Source organism: Schistocerca cancellata, chromosome 8 (assembly GCF_023864275.1).
Source record: "Schistocerca cancellata isolate TAMUIC-IGC-003103 chromosome 8, iqSchCanc2.1, whole genome shotgun sequence".
NCBI classification, from domain to species: Eukaryota; Metazoa; Arthropoda; class Insecta; order Orthoptera; family Acrididae; genus Schistocerca; species Schistocerca cancellata.
Window position 1 is genome coordinate 320,581,962 of NC_064633.1, and position 18,449 is coordinate 320,600,410.

An 18,449-nucleotide genomic window follows, 5' to 3' on the forward strand; every position below is an offset into this window, starting at 1 on the left:
CAGCAAGGGCTTTCGATATAACAGAGAAGATGGTAAAAGATTGGTGAAAGAATGTAGACGCTATTAAAATAAAATAATGCAATGAAGAAGTGTTCTTACTCGCTGGCCAGACTTAGAAAAAAGCGTTGCAGAATGAGTATAATAACAGGGGTAGAATTGTTACGCTATGTGATAAAAAGTATCTCGACTCTCCCAAAAACATACGTTATTCATATTAGGTGTATTGTGCTGCCACCTACTGCCAGGTACTCCACATCAGCGGTCTCAGGAGTCATTAGTCATCATGAGAGAGCAGATTGGGGCGCCCCGCGGAACTCACGGACTTCGAACGTGGTCAGATGGTTGGATGTAACTTGTGTCATATGTCTGTACGCGAGATTTCCGCGCTCCTAAACATCCCTAGACCCACTGTTTCCGATGTGATAGTGAAGTGGAAACGTGAAGGGACACGTGCAGCACAAAAGCGTACATGCCCACCTCATCTGTTGACTGACAAAGACCGCCGACATTTGAAGAGAGTCGCAATGTGTATTAGGCAGACATCTACCCACACCATCAAACAGGAATTCCAAACCGCATCTGGATCCACTGCAAGTACTATGGCAGTTAGGTGGGAGGTGAGAAAACTTTGGATTTCATGGTCGAGCGGCTGCCCATAAGCACACATCACCCCAGTAAATGCCAAACGACGCCTCGCTTGGTGAAAGTAGCGTAAACATTGGACGAATCAGCAGTGGAAAAACATTGTGTGGGGTGACGAATCGCGGTACGCTATGTGGCTATCCGATGGCAGGATGGGGGGGTATAGCGAATGCCCGGTGATCGTCATCTGCTAGTGTAGTGCCAACAGTAAAATTCGGAGGTTCAAAAAGGTTCAAATGGCTCTGAGCACTATGGGACTTAACATCTATGGTCATCAGTCCCCTAGAACTTAGAACTACTTAAACCTAACTAACCTAAGGACAGCACACAACACCCAGCCATCACGAGGCAGAGAAAATCCCTGACCCGCCGGGAATCGAACCCGGGAACTCGGGCGTGGGAAGCGAGAACGCTACCGCACGACCACGAGATGCGGGCAAAATTCGGAGGCGGTGGTGTTGTGGTGTGATGTGTTTTTCATGGAGGGGGCTTGCACCCATTGTAGTTTTGCGTGGCACTATCACAACACACTGATGTTTCAAGCACCATTTTGCTTCCCACTGGTTGAAGAGCGATTCGGGGATGGCGATTGCACCTTTCAAAACGATCGAGCAACTGTTCATAATGCACGGCCTGTGGAGGAGTTGTTACACGACAATAACATGCCTGTAATGGACTGGCCTGTACAGAATCCTGACCTGAATCCTATAGAACACCTTTGGGATATTTTGGAACGCCGACTTCGTGCCAGGCCTCACCGACCGACATCGATGCATCTCCTCAGTGCAGCGCTCCGTGAAGAATGGGCTGTCATTCCCCAAGAAACCTTCCAGCAACTGGCTGAACGTACGCCTGCGAGAGTGGATGCTTTCATTAAGGGTAAGGGTAGGCTAACACCATATTGAATACTTGCATTACTAATGGAGGGTGCCACGAACTTTTAAGTCATTTACAGCCAGGTGTCCGGATACTTTTGATCACATCGTGTATGTTGTTACAAGTGATATGACTAGGGATTATACATTGAAGTGGGCACGAGCCAGTCGAGAGCACGGCAAAGAATTTAAACCAACAGTAGGTAGGTGCAGTCGTTTCATGAACAGAAAAAATCTGGTAATGTGCCAGAAAAGAAAATTTGCTCAGAAATTACCGAAAGATCTTGACCATAAAGTTACGGGTTTTTATACATTTCTTATTCATATGAGGAAAAAATACAACTTTCCACTATCTCATATTGGAAATACGGATGAAACACTGATGAACTCCGATGTGATAAACAAAATAACTGTGGAAACGAAAGGCGTAATAACTGTTCAGGTCAGAAATATAGGCCACGAAAAGACCAGGTTTGCAGCAGTATTAACATGCATGGCAGATGGAAAAAAATTAAAACTTATGGTCATTTGAAAGCGGTTAACGTTTCCTAGAATAAAATTTTCACCAAGCATTTCTGTAAATTTTCTCGAATGCGGGAGGATGGACGGTAATAGTGTAAAATTGTGGCTGGATAATGTGTGGCAGAGGTGACAAGGTGCTCTACGAAATCAACCACGTTTCCTGGTATGGGATATGTTTCGCAGTCACATAACTGACAATACCGATAATCACATCACACGAAGAAATACTAAGATTGCTGTTATACCCGGTGGTTTATCTTTGATGCTACATCTTTTAGACGTCTCTCTGAATAAAAGCATTCAAAGACCACATGCGCGAACAATGGAATAATAGGATGATGAGTGGCGAAAAGTCGTATGCGAAAGATGGAGCTATGCGCGCTGCACCGCTTGACATTATATGTGATTTCGTGATCAACTCAGTGGAAAAAGTGGAGTGGAAACACTGATCAAATCCATCAAGAAGTGTGGGATTGCCAATGCTATGAACGGTACTGAGGACGGTTTATTATGGGATACTGATGACGAAGCAGAAATCGATTCACAACGTGCATATGACGACCCTGTCAACAACAAAAGTGAGAGCTGTGGGATTTCCAATGCTATGAACGGTACTGAGGACGGTTTGTTATGGGATACTGATGACGAAGCAGAAATCGATTCACAACGTGCATGTGACCACCCTGTCAACAACGAAAGTGAGAATGTACTTGAAGAGCTGCTTTCCTTAGATGATGATTGTGAGGATTTTGCAGCGTTTCAAATGTATAGATGTGTGCTTTATTTTATTTTATAAAGGTTTTAATTTGTACAAATTTCAAACTATGTTTTACATCTGTCGTATAAGACGACCCCGATTTTGGGTGCCTTTTTTTTATGCTACAACTATCGTCTTATCTGCCAAAATATACGGTAATTGTTTCGCGACGCTACTGAATATTGATCTCGCGACACGAGGTACGAACGACAGTATTTCCACTCATAAATTTTACCTGCACATGGTTTATAGACCTCACTCTCTCAATTACAGTGTTCACTGAATTAGGTCAAGTCCACACTTGTTGATTCAGCAAGCATCACGGCGGGGCTGGTTGTTACCTCGACGACAAGACACACGAATGCAGAAAGTACGCTTTTCACAATAATTTACTAATAGTTTACCAATGAACTCAGATATACAATATACAACCTCTATGGTGAACGCTTTAAGTGTTCCTGGCAACGTGAAACAGCCGGCGGTTTGTAGGGCACACATCCAGTAATACTCGTGGCTCGCACAATGAAATCTCAAGCACAATTCACTCAATTATTAGGCGAGCAGTGATGACTACAATTCGCTTACAAGCGCCATTTTGGCTGTACGCTAAACGGTTCACCTCCAAAGTCGCTTGTCACTCGATGGTTTCTTCATCCGAGGAAAGCGGAAGCAGTCACGGGTGCAGTGTAGAGAGAGTACAAGGGATGAGGCAAAATTCGATGGCTCAGAATGGCTCTGAGCACTATGGGACTTAACGGCTGAGGTCATCAGTCCACTAGAACTTAGAACTACTTAAACCTAACTAACCTAAGGACATCACACGCATCCATGCCCGAGGCAGGATTCGAACCTGCGACCGTAGCGGTCGCTCGGTTCCAGACTGTAGCGCCTAGAACCGCTCGGCCACTCCGGCCGGCTCGATGGCTCAGAGATGCAGCATGTGTCCTGTATAGTACGAATTAAGGTTGTGCCGTGGAGCAAAAACACACCTCTGTCTCGAAATCTGGCAGGAAGTCCAAAGAAATTCTGATGCTATGTGAAGTACGCCAGCGGCAAGACGCAAGCAATACCTTCAATACATAATAGCGGTGGTAAAGTTGCCAATGACAGTGCCACTTAAGCGGAGTTAATTAAACACGGTTTTCCGAAATTCCTTCACAAATACGACGAAGTACGAGTACAATATAGACTGGAGGACTTGGCTTTATTAAGTGATTTATGCTGCCTCGCTACACGGACGATATCTACTTCTAAGTTTCTCATGTAGGAAGCTGATCTTGACTCTTAATTCTGGAATATTTATTTCGTATTGTTTGGCGAAAGATTGTCGAAAAACTGCGTTTAGTAACTTTGATTTAGTGGCACTGTGATCAGTAACATCAGCATGGTTATCGTCCAGTGAAGGTATTTACTGCGTCTTGCCGCTTGTGTATATTGCATACCACCAGAATCTCTCTACGTTTTGTGCCAGATTTCGAGAGAGAGTTTAGTTGTGGAAATTATTAAAAGCATCTCGCATTGAAATTAGTGCAGAATTTCGAGCTTCTGTAAAACTTCGCCAACCTTTGAAATTGTAAGTTCTTTTAAATTTGGCAAGCTTTTTTAGTTGCTTCTGCAACAGTGCTCTGACCTCAATTGCCGTCGATACTATATTTTTGAATTTAAATCATATAAGGTTTTTTCTTACATAGTCAGTCAAAAAATTTCTCGGCTGGTCCCGGCGGAGGTTCGAGCCCTCCCTCGGGCATGGGTGTGTGTGTTTGTCCTTAGGATAATTTAGATTAAGTAGTGTGTAAGCTTAGGGACTGATGACCTTAGCATTTAAGTCCTACAGGGTTTACACTGGACTCGCATTCGGGAGGACGACGGTTCAATCCCGCGTCCGGCCATCCTGATTTAGGTTTTCCGTGATTTCCCTAAATCACTCCAGTCAATTGCCGGGATGGTTCCTTTCAAAGGGCGCGGCCGACTTCTTTCCCCTTCCTTCCCTAATCCGATGACCTCACTGTCTGGTCTCTCCCCCCCCCCCCCCAAAAGAAACAACAACAACCCATAGGGTTTCACACACAATTGAACACTTTTTGAAAAAAATTCTGTGTAAGCTTGTTGTTTTTTTTCCTTTATTGTGATTTTAAAACCCGTAGAACAGGTAGGCTGGCAGCAGCACAATACGCCGCTCTTCAGCCAAAGATAGTACAATGATAAAAACAGAGAAGACACATGAGTTGGAACAAAACGGCGGGGAAAAAACAGTAGACACGTGAACATAAAAAAAACATGAAGCCGTTCACACTCGATGACAATCCACACTACAAACTGTTGACACGAAGCACAAACACTGAAGATGTCGATGGCACTGGTGAACGATGGAGTGTGACGGTGAACACTGAACACTAAACACGACGGCACACACGAGACACTGATGGCGATGATCTCCGGCGCGCGAAGGTCCACTTAGCGTGTGCGAGTCCGGGGACCTGCCAAGAGGGGAATAAGGGTGAGGTGGGGGAGAGGGGAGAACATCTTGTTTTAAATTTCCCAGACTTTTATGAAATAATAATGTCTACTTATCCACCAAATTTTACTTTGCCTTTTCTTTTCATGCCTTTTATAAAATATGAATAAATTCCATACAGAGTGTATGTACTTAAAGTTCCATTTTAAGAACGCTGCAGGAAGAGAATCTTTGATCATAATAACTTCAAATTTAAGCAGCATAATATTGATACAGGGGGAAGCATCGTGGATCAAAACATAATGAACGAAAATTTTACCGACAGATGGCGCTGCAAACTTGTTAACGTAAATGGTGTGGCTGCAAATGAAAGATGAATCGCAATATGACAGCTTTGGTTTGAGTTGCATATTACACCATCTGAACTGTTCAAAGTGCTTGACTGCACAAGCTGGCGGCCGACATCTGTGACACTGTTTGTTAGGTGATATCATTCACTACGGCAAGGTCGTACCACCTCGTATGGGAAAAATCGGTTTTTAATTGTCCTGAGGCATAAACAGCATAAAAACTATAATGACATCGATTTTTAATTGTAGTGAGACCAAAAAACCGCATAAAAAGTAAAATTACATCGGTTTTTACGAGTATTTGTTCTGGGGCCAAGAACTGCATAAAAACAAAATGACATCGGTTTTTAATTGTCATGAAAATGACACAAGACATGTTCAGTATGCTGTCCACTGTTTTTTGCCATAAGATGAAATCACGAAACAGCCTGTACCACAACCTACTGGAGTGTCTCGGGGATCACGTTCAGAATGCGTTGGACAGTGCCTGCCTTCACTTCAGCTACGTTCGCAACTGGAGCACTGATCACAAAATCTTTCAGATAACACCATAGCCAGAATTCACACGGATTAATATCGGTAATCTGGATGGCCGGGCTGTAGGGAAATGACGGCTGATATTTCTAGCATTTCAGAAATGCCTCTGCAGTAGCCGCTTCACTGGCTGTGCGATACACAGAGGAGCGCCATCTTGGACCAAAATGATCTACCCACACATGCACGCTGTTGTAGGGTTAGAAGACTTTGATGTGCAAAAGACTCTCACAGCGTTTACCAGTGACAGCTCAGATAACAGGACCCGGAGGGCTCATCTCGAAAAAATGCGGACCTACGATAAAAGACGCCGTCAACTCGCACCACACAGTGATCTTTGCAAAATGAAGTGGTATCGGTTGAGGGGTGCGCACATTTTCCGTTGTCCTTATTCAGCAGCTCTGCGTATTGACATGTTCTTGTAGATGGAAAGCTATATGGCAAGCTGGATAGAGGGATTGCAGAGGAGCAGTTCGGATTTAGAAGGGGAAAAGGAACAAGAGATGCTATTGGCCTGTTAAGAACTATAGGGGAAAGACATATATACAAAGGTACAGAAAGCTTTGCTGTATTTATAGGTTTAGAAAAGGCTTTTAACAGAGTTCAGTGGAACAAGCTGATGGATATTTTGAAGAGGAAAGGAGTAGATTGGAAAGAGAGGCGACTGATACAGAATCCATATTTACACCAGAAAGTAAGGATGATTGGAAATGAAATGTCAGAAGGAAGCAGCATTGGACGAGGTGTTAGACAACGATGTTGCCTTTCCCCACTGTTGTTTAACGCATACCTTGAAGAGATTATTGCGAAAGGCTTAGATGGGAAAAGAGAAATTTGTATTGGTGGAAAGAGAATAGAAGGTATAAGATTTGCTGATGACGTGGTATTAGTGGCAGAAAGTGAGCGGACAGTGAATAACATGCTGAAAGATCTGAATGAAGCTTGTGTGGAATATGGGATGCAAATAAACTCAGCAAAAACAAAGAGTATGGTCATCAGTACAAGACGCAGACTGTCCAATATTAAAATAGGACAATCTACCATTAGCCATGTAAGTGCATTTAAACATCTTGGAAGCACAATAACTTCAGGCTTGAGATGTCACCAGGAGGTGAAAACTAAAATTGCAGTAGCGAAGGAGGTATTCAACAGAAAGAGGAGACTCTTATGTGGCAAATTAGATAAAGGCCTAAGGAAAAGGCTTGGCTAATGTTTTGTCTGGTGTGTCGCACTACATGGGGCAGAAAAATGGACGCTGAGACGAGAGGATGAAAAAAGGTTACAGGCAATTGAGATGTGGATGTGGAGGAGATTGGAGAGAATAAGCAGGATGGAAAAAATGAGTAATGAAAGACTATTGGAAAGGATTGGTGAGAGAAGATGTCTGCTGAAGGTTGTAAGAGAAGGGAAAAAGAACTGGTTGGGACATTCATTGTGAAGGGAGTGCTTGCTAGCAGATGCTTTGGAAGGATTGGTTTGTGGGAGAAGACTGAGAGGAAGAAGGAGATACAAGATGATAGACGACATATAGGGAAGAGGAAATTATGCACACCTGAAGAGGATGGCAGAAGACCGGACAGCCTCGAGAACTACCATGTGAAAACCTGCCTTTTGGCAGAACACTGATGATGATGGTAGATGGAAATGTGTTTCATCTGTCCACAGAATAGAATGTTCCATAGCCGTTCATTGTCCGCTTCCATGCGAGCAAGAAGTTCCAGGAAGGTCGGCAGGAAACAACTCCTGAACGTGGGTGATTTTGTATTTTCGTAGGATTTTATGCACCGTGCTAACAGGCGGGTCCAATGTTCGAGCAATTCCCCGTGCACTGCCTGTTTGCACACCACCGCCCGACTCTTCCTGCAATGTTCTGGTCATATCTTCGACAGACTTTGGATCAACTGCTTTCCTCCCTCTCCCGTTTTACGCTTCAAAAGAACTTACCGTTTCGAATTTTGTAATCATTTTCAGCAGACCCTTAGTAGACGTTGGAGCAGTGTCATACCTTAAGTGTGTCCAGAACTTCTGCACAGTTACCGTCCTTGTAAAAGAGCCTTACCACATCGTGCGATCCTTCACACAGTCAATCATGTTGGGGATCTCGGAAACAAACTGAGGAACAGCCGTGTGGCACACGCCTCTTGGTGGGCATTTCTGACGCTTACAGCACCATCTATTGATCAAAGTTTTTTTACATTGTTTTGCTCCATGACGTTTCCCCCTGCGTCAATAATATGCTGTTCAAATTTGACGTCATTCTGAGCCATGGTTCTCTTTCTACAGCGTTACGAAACTGGAACTCTAATTATGGTCACCCTATACCGTCAGCATAATTTCGGTTTGTTTGCAGTTTAATTAACGCAAAAACTCAAAACAAGAAAAAGAAGAAAAGTTATCGCAGAAGGAGTCGGCCTTTCAGTACGGTTCAGAGGCAGCTGCGGTAACCGCCGCCCACAATTTACGTTAACATAAAAGGCTCATACCTCCGGGAAACACGCTAGATATGCTATTTTTTCTAAACACTTGGTCATCTGGAGTCCCTTCCACTTCTGTCGCTTTCATTTCTGGCCAAGCTCCGCATATTCCGTAAATCTGGATGAAATCAGTCACCTCGCCGAGTGTCAACTTAGTTTGCGGGGACGGTAAAGGGCCCTACACTCGCACCGACCGAACGACCATCGTATCGGACTTGTGTAGGCGTTTTGGCCAGCCGACCGACTGTCACGTATTTCTTCTTCCGATAAACTGTGCCCTGTGTAGCATTGTCGTCCCAACTGCCCTACAAAAGTTCGTCTTTTGCCACTGCGCATGGGATTAAATAGTGCAGATCCCGTCTGCCTTTCGTATTTCGAGATTTAAGTTTTAGTTCCGATATTTAACGGAAACCAAAACTAAAAACCGAAATACAGATAGATTAAATCTTAAATTTCATTTCCGCTATGGCTCATAAATCAAACCTAGAAACGGAAATATAGATAGTCGACGGAACTTATTCAGGAATTAATAAATTGGCGTCATTGTTACAAGTGTTAACAAAATCCAGCAGATATCGAAGCCTTCCGCGATGAATAGCGAAGAGTAGGACTTTTCTTTTTACATTTCTCACAGTTGCTAAATGCTTCATTTCTAATGCATCTGTTGTATTTACTAGATAATGTGCACCACCACCATTCGTAGTCCTCTAATTTGAAATGAACTTGCTAAACTTTAAGGGGATATCTTGTACTCTACATACATACATAAATTAATAACTTTTACATGAATATCTTTTCTTCTATTACTTTGCTTTTTTAGGATGTTTTTCCCAGGCAACTATAAAACACGTTGCAGGTAACATTTTATATTATAATTATGAAGATACAATTACACTTTACTTGTGTTCCTCAGAGCTTCTGCCAGTGGCTAGAAACTGTAATGTCGCTAACAGCCTCTCCTCCCAGCTTGCAGCCTTTCATTACTGTACCGTATTCTTGTTTGTTGAGAATGTGCTGACGATGTTCAGCAACTGCTGAATTACGAAACCACCTCCTTAAGTAACACAGCATCAGTGAGTTAATTTCTTTCTTTGCGTTAGCCATTTCTTTATCCACAGCTTTCTTTCGGCTTTTATTGGCCTTGTTACCTTTAAAACAGCCAAGACAAATAGCAATTTTTTGTTATTGTATAAAACCAAGCAGCATCTCATTGAAAATAATCTCATGGATTTGTTAAAGTATGATAAAAAATTACTTGATAGTTGACGCCTGTCGCTTGCCGCTACAGTATTACCATATCGGCTGCTCGCTACTTCTCAGTTATAGGTGACACACACATTTGATGCGGATCACTTCACAGATGTTGTTAATGTATGACGCGGAGCGATGTTGGAAGCGACCGCCGTGAGGCACGGCAGAAATGGCTTACTTTAAGTGGCCAAAGGCTACGGTAGACGACGTGTTTTGCAGCCCAGAATTTAAACTCATGTACCAAGCTAACCACAACCACGTTACGTGCAGTGCATCCAACAGAACGGCGGACAAAAATCTGTGGCAGAATTAAAATCAAGATCTCATTGTTCACAGCGACTAAAGCTAACCTCTAGGGGGAAATTTAAGATAGAAAAAATTTCAGTTTCAACCTTGAAAGCTAACTGTAATTGCTCGCTGTCATTGGTTACCTGTAACCATCCTCACGCTGGCTACACGAGCTGCCATGTTACCAAGGATGAGCAGTCCTCGCTGGCACTTGGTCGCATATTATACGCAACACACAGATTCCAAATTAAAAAAAGATTGATAGGAAGAAAAAATAAGTACAAATAAAAAAGTCAATACGACGATGAAAATGACGCAGCGCGATATTAAAAATAAAAAATTGCATTTAAACTAATTAATTGAATAAAAATAATGATCAAATTTCTTTGTTTGGATTTAGAAACAAAAAAATTCGTTACGTGTGATGATATTCGAGCTGACGAAGTACACTTCGGGTGTATCCGTTAACCATTACGCTATGACACAACATTCGGTTAAGAAGTGATAACCTAGTCGCATCGATGAATTAGTCTTAAAAAACTCAGGTTCACACAATGTCGTGCGAAGCTTATTTAATGTAAGCCAACCGCTGTGCTTGTAACCGTTAATGTGACAATGAATCGCATCGTGTGTGGAAGTAGCCAGTAGTGTGGTTAGTGCTGCGTATGGAATGTGTGTATTTAATTAGCTTCGTTGTGTGTGTGTGTGTGTCTGCTGGTTTTGCTGTTGTCATTATGTGTGCTGAAACACAAAATAAAACGTGGCAGACCTGTGATTGGGAATCCAGAAATATCAAGAAAGAATATCGGACAAGGAATAGGAAATGAAATGACCAATTGTTCTGGCAGTCTGGGAACAGTGGACGGTTCTGGCGTGCATTGAGAGCTTTGAAGGAAGGAAACCAGCGCTAACGCGTGAAGTGTCAACCATCAAGTACATCTACATCTACGTGATTACTCTGCTATTCATAATAAAGTGCCTGTCAGAGGGTTCAGTGGACCACCTTCAAGCTGTCTCTCTACCGTTCCGCCGGCCGGAGTGACCGAGTGGTTCTAGGCGCAACAGTCTGGAACCGCGTCACCGCTACGGTCGCAGGTTCGAATCCTGCCTCGGGCATGGATATGTGTGATGTCCTTAGGTTAGTTAGGTTTAAGTAGTTTTAAGTTCTAGGGGACTGATGACCTCAGAAGTTGAGTCCCATAGTGCTCAGAGCCAGTTGAACCATTTTTTTCTACCGTTCCACTCTAGAACGGTGCACGGGAAAATCGAGCATTTAAAATTTTCTGTGCGAACCCTGATTTCTCTTATTTTAGCGTGATGATGATTTCTCCCTATGTATGTGGGCGCCAACAGAATGTTTTCGCAATCGGAGAAGAAAACTGGTGATTGAAATTTCATGAGAAAATCCCGCTGCAACGAAAAACGCCACAGCCGGCCGCAGTGGCCGAGCGATTTTAGGAGCTTCAGTCTGGAACCGCGCGACCGCTACGGTCGCAGGTTCGAATCCTGTCTCGGGCATGGATGTGTGTGATGTCCTTAGGTTAGTTAGATTTAAGTAGTTCTAAGTTCTAGGGGACCGATAACCTCAGCTGTTAAGTCCCATAGTGCTCGGAGCCATTTGAACCATTTTGAAAAAGGCCTTTGTTTTAATGATTGCCACACCAATTCACATATCATGTCTGTGGCACTACCTTTCCTATTTCGCGATAACACTAAACGAGCTGCCCTTCTTTGAACTTTTTCGATGTCATCCATCAGTCTCACCTGACGCGGATCCCACACTGCACAGCAATACTCCAGAATAGGGTGGACAAGTGTGGTGTAAGAATTCTCATTAGTAGACCTGTTGCAAGTTCTAAGTGTTCTGCCAATGAATCGCAGCCTTTGGTTTGCTCTACCCACAACATTATCTATGTGGTCATTCCAATTTACGTTATTTGTAATTGTAATTCCTAAGTATTTAGTTGAATTTACAGCCTTCAGATTTGTGTGACTTATCGCGTAATCGAAATTTAGCAGATTTCTTTTAGTACTCGTGTGAATAACTTCACACTTTTCTTTATTCAGGGTCAGTTGCCACTTTTCGCACCATGCAGATATCTGATCTAAATCATTTTGCAATTCGTTTTGGGCATTTTAATAGAACTGTATAAATAACTCGCTGTCAGCGATACGAATGGGGCGGCGCTGTATTCGCTGAGTTCAGTCAGTCACGACGTGTGTAGGCTGCCACGAAATCGATCGGTCAATCGACCGATAAAACTGGTGCCTGTGAGTGAGCCGTGTGACAAGTGAAACACGGGACGCAGGTGCGGCGGCCGCGGGCGCCGGTGTTCGTGTCGCTGCCGCTGGCCGCAGGCACGTGGGCGGCGCTGCAGTCGGTGATCCCGGCCATGCTGGCGTACGGCGTGGCGGGCTACCCGCTGGTGATGCCGGGGGCGGCGGGCGGAGACCTGCAGGCAGAGGGCGCGGACGGCGGCGAGCCCGACCGCGAGCTGTACGCCCGCTGGCTGCAGCTGGTGCACTTCCTGCCCGTGGTGCGCTACCGCCTGCTGCCCAGCGCCTACGACGAGCAGCTCGTCGACGTCGCCAAGGAGCTGACCGCACTGCGCGCCAAGACGGTCAGTGCTTGTACTAAGTCGCCAATTCAAGAGTCGTCGTGCTGCCCTCTCTCCCATCCCACAAACAACACTTTTTTTAAAAAAAGAGTCGTGTTACCAACTTAACCTGCTGGTACAGTACTTTATTTATACAACCAGCTTCTGTCATCTGACCATTATCAGGTTCTCACACAGAACTATGAGGGTCACTCCAAAAGAAATGCACACTATTTTTGTAAAAGTACAGTTTTCATTCTGCATGTGTGAAAGTATTACTGTGTGTAGAAACATCCTTCCCGCTTGTTTTCAAACTTAGTTCAACCTGTTCCCGTGAGTGGCGCCGTCACAGCATGTCTTCAAAATGGCTGCTACACTTGACGTTCGTCACAAGCAACGTGCTGTCATAGAATTCCTGTGCTGTGAAAACGAGACAGTGGGAAACATCCACAAGAGGTTTAAAAAAGTGTACGGAGATGCAGCTGTCGATTGCAGTAAAGCTAGTCGGTGGGCAAGCAGGTTACGTGATGAAAGCGGGCACAGCAATATTGAGGATTGTCCTCGCAGCGGCAGGCCCCGTACTGCACACACTCCAGGCAATGTTCAGAGAGTTAAAAAACTGATGACTGCTGACAGACGCATCACAGTGAACGAATTGTCACGCTACGTTGGGATAGGGGAAGAAAGTGTTTGCAGAATACTAAAAGTGTCGGCGTTAAAAAAGGTTTGTGCCAGGTGGATTCCCAGGATGTTGACAGTGGTTCACAAAGAAACAAGCAAAACGGTATGCAGCGAACTTTTGGAACAGTACAAGAATGGTGGAGACGAATTTCTTGGAAGAACTGTGACACGTGATGAAACATGGCTCCATCAGTTTTCACCAGAGACGAAGAGGCAATCAATGGAGTGGCATCATGCAAATTCACCCAATAAAAAAAAATTCAAAACCACACCTTCTGCTGGAAAAGTTATGGCTACGGTGTTTTTTGATTCCAAAAGACTCTTGCTTGTGGACATCATGCCAAGTGGAACCACCATAAAATCTGATGCATATGTGACGCCACTGAAGAAACTTCAAGCTAGACTTAGTCGTATTCGACCACATCGGCAAAAGCAGGATGTTTTACTGTTGCACGACACTGCACGGCTACAAGTCAGTCAAAAAACCATGGAAGCGATCACAAAACTCAGATGGACAACACTGAAACACCCGCCTTACAGTCCTGACCTGGCTCCATGTAGCTATCATCTCTTTGGGAAACTGAAAGACTCTCTTCGTGGAACAAGATTTGAAGATGACGACTCCCTTGTGCACGCTGCCAAACAGTGGCTCCAACAGGTTGGTCCACAATTTTACCGTGCGGGTATATAGGCGCTGGTTCCAAGATGGCGTAAGGCAGTTGAGAGGGATGGAAATTATGTGGAGAAATGAAAATATTGTTCCTAAAAGATGTATCTACACACTGTAAAACTTTCAAACATGTAGATTAAAACATGGATTTAAAAAAAAAATAGTGTGCATTTCCTTTGGAGTGACCCTTGTATTAGGCGAAATACACTGAAGCGCCAAAGAAACTGGTATAGGCATGCGTATTCAAATACATAGATATGTAAACAGACAGAATACGACGCTGCGGTCGGCAACACTTACATAAGACAACAAGTGTCTGGTGCAGTTGTCAGGTAGGTTACTGCTGCTACAATAGCAGGTTGTCAAGATTTATGTGAGTTTGAACGTGGCGCACGAGCTGTGGGACACAGCATCTCCGAGGTAGCGATTAAGTGGGAATTTTTCCGTATGACCAATTCACGAGTGTACCGTGAATATCAAGGATTCGGGAAAACATCAAATCTTCGACATAGCTGTGCCCGGAGAAAGATCCTGCAAGGTTGGGACTAACGACGACTGAAGAGAATCGTTCAACGTGACAGAAGTGCAACCCTTCCGCAAATTGCGGCAGATTTAAATTCTGGGCCATCAACAAGTGTGGCGTGTGAACCATTCAACAAAGCAATCATCGATATGGGCATTCGAAGCCGAAGGCCCACTCATGTACCATTGACGACTGTACAACACAAAGCTTTATGCCCGCTTGGGCCCTGTCAACACCGGTATTGAACTGTCGATGTCTGGAAACATGTTGCCTGGTCGTACGAGCGTCATTTCAAATGGTATAAAGCAGATGGACGTGTATGGATATGGAGACAACCTCATGAACCCACAGACCCTGCATGTCAGCAGGGGCCTGTTCAGGATGGTGGAGACTCTGTAATGGTGTGGGTCGTGTATACTGCAGGACCCCCGATAGTCTAAACATGACCCTGACGGGTGACATGTACGTAAGCATCCTGTCTGATCACTTGCATCCAAGCATGTGCATTGTACATTATAACGGAGTTGGATGATTCCAGCAGGAAAATACGACAACCCACACATACAGAATTACTGCAGAGTGACTTCAGGAACGCTCTTCTGAGTTTAAACACTTTCGCTGGCCGCCAAACTTCCCAGGCATGAACATTATTGAGGATATCTGGGATGATTTGCGAAGTGCTGTTCGGAAGAGATCTCCACCCGCTCATACTCTTGCGGATTTATGGACAGCCAGCAGGATTCATGGTGTCAATTCCCTCCAGCATTACTTCAAACATTAGTCCAGTCCATGCGACGTCGTGTTGCAGCACTTCTCTGTGCTCGCAGGGGCCCTACACGATACCGGTGTACCAGTTTCTTCAGCTCTTCAGTGTATAAAATAGTTATTGACAGGTATAAAACCATGAATAATAGACTGTTATCACAGTGTAATATCAGTGTAAATGTGTGGCGTGAATCTGTTCAGCCGGCCGCGGTGGTCTAGCGGTTCTAGGCGCTCAGTCCGGAACCGCGCGACTGCTACGGTCGCAGGTTCGAATCCTGCCTCGGGCATGGATGTGTGTGATGTCCTTAGGTTAGTTAGGTTTAAGTAGTTCTAAGTTCTAGAGGACTGATGACCACAGATGTTTAGTCCCGTAGTACTCAGAGCCATTTGAACCATTTGAATCTGTTCACAGTGTTAACACTGATGTGACAACAATCATGGATTAGCAATATGCACATATACAGATGACAGTAGTATCACGTAAACAAAGGTGTAAAAGGGCGGTTCTAGGCACTACAGTCTGGAACCGCGCGACCGCTACGGTCGCAGGTTCGAATCCTGCCTCGGGCATGGATGTGTGTGATGTCCTTAGGTTAGTTAGGTTTAAGTAGTTCTAAGTTCTAGGGGACTGATGATCTCAGAAGTTAAGTCCCATAGAGCTCAGAGCCATTTGAATCATTTGTAAAAGGGCACTGGATTGGTGGAGCTGTCATTTGTACTCAGCCTATTCAGGTGAAAAGGTGTCCAACATGACTGGAATTAACATTCTTCGAACGCAGAATGGTAGTTTGTGCTAGACACATGGGACATTGCATTTCAGAAATCATTAGGAAATTCAATATTCCGATCTACAGCATCAAGAGTGTGCCGAGAATACCAGATTTCGGGCATTGCCTCTTACCACAGACACACGGTGGCTTACGGCCTTCACTTAACGACCGAGAGCAGCGGTGTTTGCGTAGAGCTGTCAGTGCTAACAGACAAGCAACATTGCATGAAATAACCGCAGCAATCAATGTGGGCCGACGACGAATGTATCCTTTAAAACAATGTAGCGAATTTTTGTGTTAATGGGCTACGGCAGCAGGCGACAGATGCGAGTACCTTTGCTAACAGCACGACATCGCCTGCAGCGTCTCTTCTAGGTTTGTGACCATATCAGTTGGATCCTAGACGAATGGAACAACGTGGCCCGGCCAGATGAGTCCTCATTTCAGTTGCTAAGTGCCAATGGAAGGGATCGAGTGTCCAGAGGCACTACGAAACCAAGGACCTAAGTCGTCAACGAGGCACTGTGCAAGCTGGTGGTGGCTCCATAATGGTGTAGACTGTGTTTACATGGAATGGACTCAGTCTTCTGGTCCAACTAATTCAACATTGACTGGAAATGGTTAAGTTCGGTAGCTTGGAGACCATGTGCAGCCATTTACGGACTACGTGTTCCCAAACAACGATGTCATGTCACTGCGCCAGAAATGTTCGCAACTGGTTTAAAGAACATTCTGGACAATTCGAGCAAATGATCTACCCACCCGGATCGCCTGACATGGCTCCCATCGAATATTTATGGAATGTAATTGAGTGGTCAGTTCGCGCACAACATACTGCCATGTCGAAGTTGCTGCATTACAACAGGCAGGAGGCGGCTCGACACGGCGTTTGGAGGTGTCCCATGACTTTCGTCACCTCAGTGTAGTTTTAACAGGACTAAGTACACTCCATAACACAGTTTTTATACGTGGTGATCCGTTGATAGTGACCGGCCAAATATCTCACGAAATAAGCATCAAACGAAAAAACTACAAAGAACGAAACTCGTCTAGCTTGAAGGGGGAATCCAGATGGCGCTATGGTTGGCCCGCTAGATGGCGCTGCCATAGGTCAAATGGATATCAACTGCGTTTTTCTATATAGGAACCCCCATTTTTACTACATAATTGTGTAGTACGTGAAGAAATATGAATGTTTTAGCTGGACCACTTTTTTCGCTTTGTGATAGATGGCGCTGTAATAGTCACAAACGTATAAGTACGTGGTATCACGTAACATTCCGCCAGTGCGGACGGTATTTGTTTCGTGATACATTACCCGTGTTAAAATGGACCGTTTACCAATTGCGGAAAAGTTCGATATGGTGTTGATGTATGGCTATTGTGATCAAAATGCCCAACGGGCGTGTGCTATGTATACTGCTCGGTATCCTGCACGACATCATCCAAGTGTCCGGACGTTTCGCCGGATACTTACGTTATTTAAGGAAACAGGAACTGTTCAGCCACATGTGAAAAGTCAACCACGACCTGCAACAAATGATGATGCCCAAGTATGCGTTTTAGGTGCTGTCGCGGCTAATCCGCACATCAGTAGTAGACAAATTGCGCGAGAATCGGGAATATCAAAAACGTCGGTATTGAGAATGCTACATCAACATCGATTGCACCCGTACCATATTTCTATGCACCAGGAATTGCATGGCGACGACTTTGAACATCGTGTACTGTTCTGCCACTGGCCACAAGAGAAATTACGGGACGATGACAGATTTTTTGCACGCATTCTATTTAGCGACGAAGCGTCATTCGCCAACAGCGGTAACGTAAACCGACATAATATGCACTATTGGGCAACGGAAAATTCACGATGGCTGGGAAAAGTGGAACATCAGCGACCTTGGTGGATAATGTATGGTGCGGCATTATGAGAGGAAGGATAATTGGCCCCCATTTTATCGATGGCAATCTAAATGGTGCACTGTATGCTGATTTCTTACGTAATGTCCTACCGTTGTTACTACAAGATATTTCACTGCATGACAGAATGGCGATGTACTTCCAACATGATGGATGTCCGGCACATAGCTCACTTGCGGTTGAAGCGATATTTAATAGCATATTTCATGACAGGTGGATTGGTCGTCGAAGCACCATGCTATGGCTTGCACGTTCACCGTATCTGACGTCACCGGATTTCTTTCTGTGGGGAAAGTTGAAGGATATTTGCTGTCGGGATCCACCAAGAACGCCTGACAACATGCGTCAGCGTATTGTCAATGCATGTGCGAACAT

At 44.5% G+C, this 18,449-nt stretch overlaps 1 protein-coding gene across 3 annotated transcripts in view; it reads left to right on the forward strand.

Moving 5' to 3' along the window:
* Nucleotides 1-18,449, forward strand: part of LOC126094912 (myogenesis-regulating glycosidase) — a 693,284-nt gene that overhangs the window by 660,287 nt on the left and 14,548 nt on the right. For all 3 annotated transcript variants that reach the window (XM_049909552.1, XM_049909551.1, XM_049909554.1), the window contains one exon: nt 12,458-12,769. In XM_049909552.1, the coding sequence (XP_049765509.1) occupies nt 12,458-12,769 (312 nt within the window). The remainder of the gene's footprint in view (nt 1-12,457; nt 12,770-18,449) is intronic.